The sequence below is a fragment of the Adelges cooleyi genome, unplaced genomic scaffold (assembly GCF_023614345.1).
Source record: "Adelges cooleyi isolate 19-005CV unplaced genomic scaffold, UGA_ACOO_1.1 ACOO_flye_CR_arks_rails_tigmint_CR_PRNA_167, whole genome shotgun sequence".
In the NCBI taxonomy this organism is placed as follows: domain Eukaryota; kingdom Metazoa; phylum Arthropoda; class Insecta; order Hemiptera; family Adelgidae; genus Adelges; species Adelges cooleyi.
In genome coordinates, this window is record NW_026095824.1 from 816270 (window position 1) to 828391 (window position 12122).

The 12122-nt window shown below is 30.1% G+C and overlaps 1 protein-coding gene across 2 annotated transcripts in view; it reads right to left on the minus strand.

The window, feature by feature from the left end:
* Nucleotides 1–12122, minus strand: part of LOC126832833 (uncharacterized) — a 63571-nt gene continuing 51449 nt past the window's right edge. The window contains exons 6-9 of one of the 2 annotated variants that reach the window (XM_050563828.1): nt 6991–7053; nt 2910–2993; nt 2189–2456; nt 1–174 (exon numbers count right to left, since the gene is read on the minus strand). In XM_050563828.1, the coding sequence (XP_050419785.1) occupies nt 68–174; nt 2189–2456; nt 2910–2993; nt 6991–7053 (522 nt within the window). In that variant the 3' untranslated portion in view covers nt 1–67. Of the gene's footprint in view, nt 175–2188; nt 2460–2909; nt 2994–6990; nt 7054–12122 lie in introns of both variants that reach the window. The other variant, XM_050563827.1, reaches the window with a different exon arrangement.

Consider the following 12122-nt stretch of genomic DNA (forward strand, 5'->3'; position numbering starts at 1 on the left):
CACAAATATAACAATCAATATTGTGGGAAAAAAACCTCCTACATTCCATCAAAATAATATTACAAGTTTACAGGTTAGTTATAAAAGTTTTTGGATATTTTTGTGTGGTTATATTTATCACTTCAGCATTTATTGAATCATCCGTTCTGTTGTCACATAATTGAATCGTAGAATCTGAAAGAAATATAAATATATATTATGATGTATGCACTTATAAATGTGTTATAAATATATTATGTAAACACAATAATAATATATAAATAAAAACTAGTATTAATATAGACTATAGACTAGTATAGCTATTGCATAGATAGTGTCATCAACGTACATAATATAATTACTGAATATTTAAATTTCAAGCTGTAATTAAATATATTGTTAGTAACATGTACTGATGTGCGTAAAATCTTATTTGGTTACCAATTATACAGGATCATGGTAAAATAAATATGCTCAGTTGACCGTAGAAAATTATTAAAGTAAGCGGGTTTTTGACTTTCTTATAAAACGAAATTTGTTTTATCCTAAGTATACACAATATCTTATTTTGAATCAGATGTCTATTAGCTTTTATATTCCCTTAATGCATAATAAAAGAAATTGAACACTTTAAGTTGATCACCATCTCTCTATCTTTCAGTGTTTCAAATCCTGTGTCCTTCGAGTAACAGCAGTTACTGTTACAAATTGTACGTCCGAAGGGAAATTTTTCCATCAAACAAAAATGTTATTTAATTTTATTTTTATTGTATTTATCATACAAATAAATGTTTTGGGTTCTGGAAATGTATTCATTATTTTACGGTTTGTTTTTACACGTACGCCTTATAAGAAATGGCGGAAGCCTTCATTTTAATAAAAAAAGAAAACTGATACAAACTTGTAATAAAATAAGAAAGGAGTAGGCGGCTGGAGAGCATACTGCCAAAAACATAATGTATAAACCGTACAAATGTACAAATTCATATGTATAAAACTAAAACCTTTAAAAGTGTAAAGAAAAATGTTCTGGTCTTAAGGTTTAAAAAATCTTTTATATTATCTTTCATATTCCTTGAAATGTTTTCCGAAACGATTTTAAATATATTATATAACCTAAAATCAGTATTGTAGCTGACCTTTAAATTATACTGTCAATTGAACATAAAATATTTTTGCTAGAAATCGAATTGTGTGTGTGTCTATTAATTTAAGAGAAACAAATCGTTTCACATAATAATAAATAATATTAGATCGTCTTCATTAATAACCGCACGAATATGAATTAAATGTTACCTATGCAAAATAGTTAAATTCTGACAGTACTACTAGGAATAGGTATTCCTAAGTGCTACAGGCCAATAGTGACCTTTTGCTTGCAAACGATTCTTCTTAAAACACCAAATTTGATTTTTTTTATTAAATGCCACTTTTTATTATGCGTAGTAATTTGTAGTATATTATGCTAGTTTAGTTATCCGGCTATATTTTTGTATCTCTTCTTTTTTCTTTTTGCATGTCAAATCCTCTCTTTCCATAAATCCCCATTCGCTATACATATTTTTTAATCCTTATTGTCCATATGATATCATTTATAAACAAAATATTACTTTCAATATATTTTACTTTTTTCAAAAGGGTAGTGATGTTAAAGTTTCTATACATTTCCTGCGTCTAGATTAATAATTTTAGACTATATAATTATGGAACAGAAGTTTTTTTAAATAATGTTCTAAATGTGAATGAAACGTTGTCTTTTAATTGGCTTACATATTTTTCATATCGTGACAAAACGTCCTAAATATCAGCTCTCGCTTAGGTAATGTAATTATATATTTTTATATGGGAGAATGTCCTAAAATGTCTGTTTCATATCCATTATACGGTACCTACACTATTTAGTCTCTAGACAATAATATTATTTTTTCCGATTATAATATAATTAAAAACGGTGTTGTTTAATGGTTTTGTAAAATATTCAGTCAGAAAAAAATGTTTTAAATACCTATTGTACACCGTAATGTATATTATTATTGTGCAATACCATTAGTCTTTTTATAGACTATAGTTTTTTTTTTCAAATAAAACGTTAAACTGATTGTTATTTCTGGCTGATTACTCTTGTTTAGGGGAAGTATGATCAATATCGACATTTTTAAGGGTTCAATACTTTATAATCAGTTTTTAGTATAATATAATTATTAACTACCTGGCGTGATAGACATTTCGGAGGGCGTAGACATGCCTTGTTTCCAGTTGGCGTGCAACAAGTCACTAGATTTCAGGCTGGGGCCGTCTAGGTCGGGGAACTGTACATGTTTTCTAGATCCCCTGCGGGATCCAGCTGACGAGGATCCGATCGTCGTTCCTGTAGTTTTCGTGGGACTTTGTGTAGGGGAAACTGGTAAAGTGCCCGGTCTCCTGGAGCTCAGACAACTCGTGCCAGTCGGCTGACACGTGTACCTCACCGACGCTACCTGCTTGAAGTAAAATCAATATTAATTACAAGCATAGTCTTAACTGCATTCAAAATAAATAAGAGTAACCAAAAATGGAATCGTTACGGTTCCGATCAAAAATGTTATAATACTAACAAGATAAGAGTTGACATAGAAGTGTAATTATGCAATACAATTTTAATTTATTTATTTTACAACCAAGTAAAAACATTACGTAATACCGTCATAATCGGGTAAAATATAAATTATATTATGCATGAACTGAAAGTTCAGCTTTCAAGAGCATTCATTGTGTTATTTTGTACAAACAAAAAATAAATAACTTAATAAAGAGGTTTGTATAATCCAGTGTTTTGCATAATGTATTTGTCATAATAAATAAATATTTATACAAAACATAACGAGAGCCCAGAAGTTCCCTTTGGCCAAAATCTTAGTTTGGTGATTTGTTAATGAGTTTTGAAAACTTACTTTTAGGGTTTGTTCAAAATAAGCGGTACCTCTTCCGGCCATCAATTCTTGATATTGCGATATAACACAGAGAACTGAATAAATCTGTAAAAAAAATAGTTAAACGAAATTTCATTATTAATCAACTAGGTATAAAAGTAAATAATGTGAAGAATTAAAGTTATGTCAATGAGTTTGTTTATTATAAAAAAAGGGCAATTAATTAGATTCCAAAAGAAGATAGTTGCGATAACATGAAGATATATTTTTTTTTTAGTAGAAAAAAATTACACAGCCATTAAAATTTATTTTAGAAGCTACATTTATTATAATCATTATTATGTTAAATGTTATTTGTAATTTGTTATACTATTTAAAAAAAAACTGTATTATGTATACATTTATTTGTGATAACCTGCAAACGTAAAAAGTTTTGAGCAACGTTGTGTCGCATCATTAGCTGTAATAGAGGTCAACATCAATAATGTCCAAATAGATGATACTATAAGACCACAAAGCATGGACATTGTAACTAAATGGACGAGACGAGACTTGAATTGCGAGACAAAAAGACGCGAAACAGACAGTTTGAAGAAGCCATTAACCCTATCGGTATGGTACCTACTCAGGTGTATGTTCTATTTCGTACTATGCTTGTCTCTAATATGACACTGAGGTAATTAATGATCGGTTATGTTCTAGTAATTAATTATCCCACAATATAGTAGTCATTTCTAGAGTATCATATGCCATACAAAGCTGCTATAAGTATATAGAAATGTACTTTACAGCGTTATTTATTATTTTAAAACTAAATAGCAAAAAACAAAACATGTGTAATATTTTAATATAACTAATGTAATTTTGCTGTAACAACCATTTGTATCAATACGTATGTAAATGAAGGTTACCGGTATCTGAAACTACTTTTTGCCGTTAAACATGATAAACTGTCATGTCATGAAAACAAATTAAAAAAACGGTCATAATTATTCGAATATAATTTAACATGTACATTCGGTAAACTTTAAATAAACATGATTTTTCCCCATATTTTTTAGTTAAATAAATGTAAATATATTCCGGTGTATTTTTCTAGTAAGGTTATTGGCACATGACATCGTGTTTCCTGGTAAAAATATGTCCAAATAAGACAACTCAACTAATTAATGCTAAATTAATCGCATACACAAAAAGAAAGATTATAGTTATTATTTAAAAAATTTTCATCTATACCTTTTATAATCGAGGTCAAATATTACAAATGGGCTATTGACCGAAAACGCTGTGCGCAAGTACATTAATATTCAGTTGGCAATAAAATCAGCAAAATAAAACTTTATACTAAGAAAAACACAAACATTACATTTCATACGGTTAAAATTTCGCAAAATAAATGGAATTTTTATTAGCCAACTACATTTAATATAGTAATCTATTATGTGTTTAGTTTATTTTTTATTGAATGTTTTATTGGACGCGACTGTAAGTGACCATGTAATCAAAGTGTAACATAATCTACGAGTATCCTTATAGTAGTATAATATATATAGCTGGGTGGGATCTAAGGTTTTAATGGGAGGGGAGGGGTGTTGACAATTTAAGCAAGTGTCAATCACCAAACCTAATGATTTCATTATTTTACACAATGCCTATACCTACCAAACAACACAATGGGCCATTTTTTAAATAGTTATAATGATAAATATTGCATTATATATTTGACGGATAAGTATAAAATGATTGTTTCAAAATATCGTGAAAATATTTTTTTAGTGGTAAATAGTTTAGTGATTTTTTAATAATTTTAATTTTATACGTTTTTTTTTTCTTTATGGATTTATGTATACACACCTGTTTTTAGTATTTAATTTATAGCTAATTTCACTTTTTGTAATTTTTGGCAGAAGAGTTTTTAAGTCCTCGTGATATTTTTTTCAAAAACTTTCATTCCTGTTCATTCTTGTCACGGAAGTCTAATTTTTTTACACCATATGAAGTGAATATTTTAACTAATACGTTTATTGGTATCATTTTTTTCTTCTCAAAAATGTATATTTACGCTGTTAGACTCATGGTAGAGGTCTAAACACAGATTTACACTTATAAAGTTACATTCATCAAAAACAAAATAAACCATCATGGGACCGAGGGAAGAATACCCGCTAGCATTCCTCCTGTTTATGTTTGTGTAATGTTTACACGTATAATAAGTATTCGATAAACTCGACGGTAATAAAAAAATTAAAAACACCTGCTATTCGAGATCTTTGGCAGCTTTGTAAAAAATATACCTGCGTTCGCCTCTCTTGAATATTACAATAATAATAATAATTATTTATTTCGAAGAAGCGGTCAAGTGGAGGTCGACAACTCAACTACTTCTAAATTAATTTTCGTTGGGTCGTCGGTACTCTAAAAAAATAAATAACAATAGTAATAACGTCTCCCTCTTACTTATGTACTTATAGTTCAATGCGTGGAAAAAACTCTCCAACACCGTAATTGAGTTTACTCTATCGATCTGACGTTATACTCAAACTCGAAATAAATAACAACATTATAATGCCACCGATGACAATATCAATCGACGTTTTTGCTTCATGGTCTTTTGTAAACTAAAATCCTCGTGAGCCTATGATGAACAAAAGCTCCGGGGCATATGCAATTTGAGAACACGCTTATAATAATGATTTATTTTGTCCAAGACGATAGTTTGTCAAAGCACTGAGACTATTATTATTATTATCACTATTATTATTTTCAAAAAAAAAAAAAATCGGTATTTAATAAATTATGTAAAAATCGTTTGTTTTTTTTTTGTAATATTTTACTATTGTAAGATTAAACGTTGGAGACTCGATCTTGTATTGGAATGCATTTCAGAAACACCCCCATTTATTTTTGTTTGTGTATGTAATTTAAGTTTAAACCAAAACTTATTACGCACGGTTGTGTTAATATATATATATATATTAATATATATGCGAATAAAGTCGTGCCCAACTCGTCCCGACTACCAAGTACAAATATATTTTTCTTATAAGAGTTCTTCCGTTGAGTTTTAAAACGATTTAACTTAATTAACATAGGTATCAAATTCGTTAAGTTGGAATTAATATATTTGTTAAAGAGGTACCGCCACGTGGCCTTATACGATACGTTATGCTAATATTTGGATATTTAGGATATTTTGCATGCTATATACATATTCATAAATGTGTTCAGCTTACGAAAATGTATTGAAGAAAAAGAAAATTGGAATCTAAATTATAAACTAACTCTCGTGAAATGTACAAAAGTATAAATTCTAGAGTATGTGTATAGCTTAGTATTGAGAAATACTGCAAGGCCAAATAGTTTTACAATAATCCTATTTTGATAGTATGATACCAATAGAATTTGGAATATTTGTAAGTCATAGTCAGGACATCTATTTATAGTAAGGTCTTGTTATCCTATTGTTGAAACATTATATGATTACTAAGTAAAATCGATGGTATCGAGAAAAAAGAATCTAGTTAAACTTTGTAATAATTTGTGTTGTAATTTGGCTTACAATTGTTGGCCCTAAGCCCAATACACTGTATTACTTAAATTAAGTTGAAGCTCTTCATTGCCGGAAGATGCTTTCTCAAATTAAAGTGCTTTACTCCTCAAATGTATATAAATGTACTTTTTTTAAAAACAATTGAAATTTTTAGCAAATATTTGAAAACTCGAGAATATTGTATATACTTTCAATATATACATATACATATTAATTAATTCTTATTCAAGACAACGGAAATAAAAAAAACAATATCCTTAGTGTTCAGATAAAATTTAAGTTGAAAATATGTTTTTATCTCTTTTTGTTATATTTGTATTTCTTGTATAATTGATTATAAAGTTGTAATCAAAAATGTCATCCTGCTTAGTTTGTTTATTTTACATTTATAACAATAAGTAAGTATAGTAATTTTTTTTTTTTTAATTACATCTCTTTATTATTGTTATTGGCCCTTTTTAAATGTTGTACACTTTTAATTATAAATAAACAACAAAATGTTAAGAAAAAAGAATGATAACACTATTTTAAATTACATAATAATATACTCACGTTTAACATTAATAGGAAAAAGTCAACGGTGTATAAAATTGCTGTTGGTGGATTAAATTCAACCTGCAACATATTTAATAAAAACATTTAGTATTCATACGGTAAACTGTTGATATGGGAGTAGACTAGTGGTTATATGATCATTCTCTTACTTATTCAAAACATACATACTTGTCTAAAAATAATAGTAAATTGCCATTTATATTTTTTAATAAAACCACCTCCTAATTTTTTTTTTAAATTCATTGTGTAATATATCTATGTAAATGTAGAGAATTCTATTTAATGTATACTATGTTTTTACTATAACAAAAAATAATTAGAACAATACGATATTAATTTATAATTTTTTTTTAACAATATAGTTATTTTAGACATTTCTATTATATTTAAATTTTACATATACAACGTAAACTACTAGGAATATATAGGATTTTCGTAAAATTATTTTTGGGTTTGACTTTAGTGTCATCGCTGTACCACTTTGAATACATACATAATCTATAAGGTGTAGTCAACCATATATATATACTCGTATATATTATATACCATAATAATCAACCATAATATCAAATTAGATTTTCTCGAAACTCTTTTAGAGTATCTTGTATAAAACATATTGTATTCGATGAAAAAGCGCGTGAGTTTATAATATTATTGTCATATTGATTTGTCGCTTCGACTAAACAGGTCAATTCGGTTGTTGTAAGTTACTGTATACTTTGTCCAATAGGGCTGTAAACAAAAATGGATCGTACTACACCCATTAGAGTTATAGAGGTACGAATTTAAAATACACTAACACCGTTAGTGTGGAATTGTGTACTGTTAATATTTATTAGATCATATTAAAAAAAAAGACGGTCTATACATTATGAGTAGACCAAACAAATACCGATTCGAATGGAGTACACCAGCAATATTATTGTTCATTATCATATTGCGACTCGACCAAACAAAAGTTACACTCAAGTAATTCACTGTAAACAACATTCATTGCCGTCGACCGCGCAGTTACATAATTTCATACACAATGGAAAAAAGCGATTGTTCCCCTCTAAAAGTCTACGCCTTTGGTTTTCTTAAACCGTTACAATATTTTCATCGTCTGTATATTATACTATATAGAAACATTTATTATTTGTTTTTTTTTATTCTAATAACACTTCTTTTGCGTCAAATAGAAATGACTTTAATGGACTTCTCATGCCACTCCGTCAATTGACAAACAATAGGTACGTCATAAAAAAAAAGATTCTTTTCTGTCAAACGGTTTTATAAATTGTTGTTTGTTTTAAATGGTTATTTGCAAACACCATACAATAACATTTGTTAAATAATAAATATATGTATTGTGTTGTCAAAATATTTTTTATAATAAAACTATTTGATGGTTGTTGATAAATACGTCTACTATAACAACTTGGATGTGGAAATCATTTTATATTAGATTTATAAATAAGACTTACTATTGTAGATGTTTTATTGTTTTTAGAGTATGTGTGTGTGTGTTTAAATATTTACTAGAAAGGTTTGAACAGGTTTGCAAATTTTACAATCGGGTTATTTGGTAGCTCATTTAGAATATGAAACTTTCAAAACATTTGTGTGATACATTATGTAAATATTTTTTTATGAACTCTGAATAAAAGCTACCCTATGATTTTCTTGCTAAACATATTGTTCTTCGTGGATATCGATATGAACGTGTTGAAGTCGTTGTGGGTGTTTTTATGATATCTCCAATAAATAATAATTACAGACATATCCACATGAACCGTGAACGCGGATATATAGGTACTATAATAATAATATAAAAATCTATAAAAATTTCCACACATCTCAAAACCCGAACGATTATATCTTTATACAGCCCCATCCGCACCGGCTAGAATCATTACTGACGGAACAAAATTCGAACGGATGTTCTATAATAATATTTTATAATTATTTTCAGATCTCGTAAAGCAGCTTCCACGTGCTGTTGTAAAACCATAAACCCTGCCAACGAGTCGTGTACTTTTTATTGTGATTTATTAACAATAATAATTTTATTATGAAAGACATCATAAAATTCCAAGCGACGGAACGCAACGAGCGTGCGAGAGATTTTTTTATGGGTGCGTTAGATGTTTCATTAATAATAATATTCTTCTAACAAAAGCCACCAATTATTATATTATTATGACGTCCAACGATGTCTCTGTTGAAAGCTTATACCCGGGTATACCTCTATCCAACATAAGATTTAACATTCACAGCCTAAATAATTCAGTAAGTAAACAGTGCTATTATAAAATAAAAGAAACACATGTGCGGAATAATATCTTGCAATTTGGGCGCCATTTGGAATAGTAATAAATAGTAATGTACAACTATGCGAGTACACACAGTAGGATCGGTCCAGACCCAGATGGCGTTTTCATGTATTTTTTTTACACTAGATTGTAATCAAAGACCGGCAAAAGGATCAAATCACCACTGTTGATATCAGTAAGTCTAACATATTGATATATAACATATCTGACTGGTCGATTTCCTAATTATTGTTATTAACTGCTATTGCCGTTGTATGAAATATGTTATTTTTTAAGTAAATCAAGCCACCACCAACCTGGGAGGAGCTCCTCGGAGAGCAACATATTGTGTAGTGTTCGAGGCAAGGGTGGAATGATGTAAATTTCAAAGAAATAACTTTTGGTTATCGTGGGTTTATAAAAGTAAACTCCAATGGTTATTACTGGATATGGTTTACACGTGGCACGAAATTTGCAAACCCGGCCAAATGGTGGTGGCATTTGAACGCGCTCGCGGAAAAAATAGTAAAAAAAAAAAAATTTGAAAATGTTCGGCTTAGGCCTTTTTTTTATTCCCCGTCCATTGTAGCTGTTGTATCCCGTTGGTTTTTCTCCCGTACATCATCGACACACAAATTGACTGAAAATTTAAATTTCCATTTTCTTGTTATACGTATAAAAAAAAAAACACGCAACCGACGCGGCCGTTATATTGGAAATGCAAACGGATAAAACGAATTTGTTTCCTTATCTAGGTGTATTGTAATTCCGGACGTGCTTGCCATACAGAGATCGACGAGACAAATATGTAGGCACTGGCAATCATTGGAAGAACGACTCAGCCGTCGCATATAAATTATATAACGGTTCTGCTCGTGTCGATTCGTCTTTTCGGTAAACGGTTATGTGATTTAAAAGACAATCGCCGCAATGCACGCTCGACATGGTCAACGGTATCCATAATAACGTCTTGATCATTTCCCCGCGATAACCGATAAAGCTCCATTAACATTATCTGGTAAAATTTCACCACTACCACGAAACAGGTCGGCGGTAAAAAAAAAAAAGTTTGTCTCGTTCAAAACTGCAGTTTCCATAAATTAAATACTTTTTCCAACAAATTATAGGTTTTTTTTTATTTTTTCTCGACTTGGTTGATGTTAATAACTAAATAACGACATAATATAAAGATATAGTCGTTTCCACGCATAGGTTTATCATAATATTATTTCCAAAGGAATTGTACTTCATTCGTGTATTTAAAAAAAAAAAAATAATTCTTATAATATTATAAAACTGTATAAAAAGCCCAGCAATGTTGTATGGAAGTGAGTGTTGAGCAAAGAACAAAAATAAATAAAAGGAAAACAAAAGTAACTGGTATGGAAAAATTAAGACGGACGTGTGCAGTGATTAGGTTAGACAGAATACGCAATGTGTATATAGGAGGAATGTTTAGGGGAATAACAATGGCCGAAAAAATAAGAGAACATGTGATTTGGACATGTTGAAAGGAGGAAGGAAAATAAAATACTAAAACGAGCAATGAAGAGATTAAAATGGTTGTTCGAGGGGTTTTAAAACCAGCTCTAGCTATAGATAGACCGAAGAAGAATTGGGAAGTTCACATCCACAAGTCGTTTAATACACGTGGACGTGTGGAGTTAATAAAGAAATAGTGAAGAATAGGAAAACAGAGCACTTGGCAGACCGATTCAATTTATATGAAAAAAGTGAAGAAAAAAAAATATTAGAAAAGAGTTAGTGTACTTGAATTCACAATATGATTGTATTTCCTGTTTTTCGGGCGGGGGGGGAGGAGGGCTATTTTAAACACCATAGAGACGTTTTTGTATGTACGGGCCGCATTACATTTATATGAATTTCGCACATGAGTTTGAAAAAATAAATATATAAGGGGAAAATAAAGCTGCGTCAAGATGTAATAGGGGACAGTAGAGAAACCTGACCTTTTTGTACACGAGAAAAATCCGTACTAGTAATAAGTATTTCAAAGATTGAGTCCTGGCTAAATGTATACGACTAACACAGCCATCATAACGTCAATCAAGTTTCATAGCTCAGTTTGAATTAGTAAATAAGAAGTTTGCATAGTATATCGGTTAAAAATGCTATATATTATCTCTATTTATGCGTAATATTGTAGTGCAGCAAAACCAATTTAATAATATATATTATCTTGACAAGGTAAAAAAACCTTGTCTAGTGTTTACAAAATGATTAAGTTATGTAAAAAAAAATAAAGGAAATATACTATAAAAATAAAATAAGCGTTAAGATGGGAATTTAACGTAAAATTCACATACTATTCATAGTATCACGAGTCTGGGAATTTTGAATTTTTTCTTAAAGGATTAGAGATGGATTTCAAGTACATAGGTTTGCCGTAGCGGGCCAGGCTCGGGTCACCACTGGGTTAAACCCAATTGACCATAAAATCGCTTCTTTGTCATGCAAAACGAGAATAACAAAGTGTTTTTACCGACTTTTCTATACCATTAAACAGTTTGTGCTATCGTACGGTGATATGGTGCACATTGTACAGCTGTTGTGTACTACTGTTAAACGTCAAAGAGCCGTGACCGGGCTGCACGACCTCGTGGATATGAACGCGGTAGAACTTTGGGCAAACGACCGTTATTTGTTATTTAAATCGATCAACGTGTCATGTATCGGGGTGTTGATAACCGCGGTCGGCCGGCTGTACGAAACAAATAAAGCAAGCACGGTCAAGCTGCCTAAAATTGGCCGTCTCGAACAAATTTCGCTCGGACAGCTTATCCGAAGCCGGTGAAAAGTTTGTCCGGAAAACAA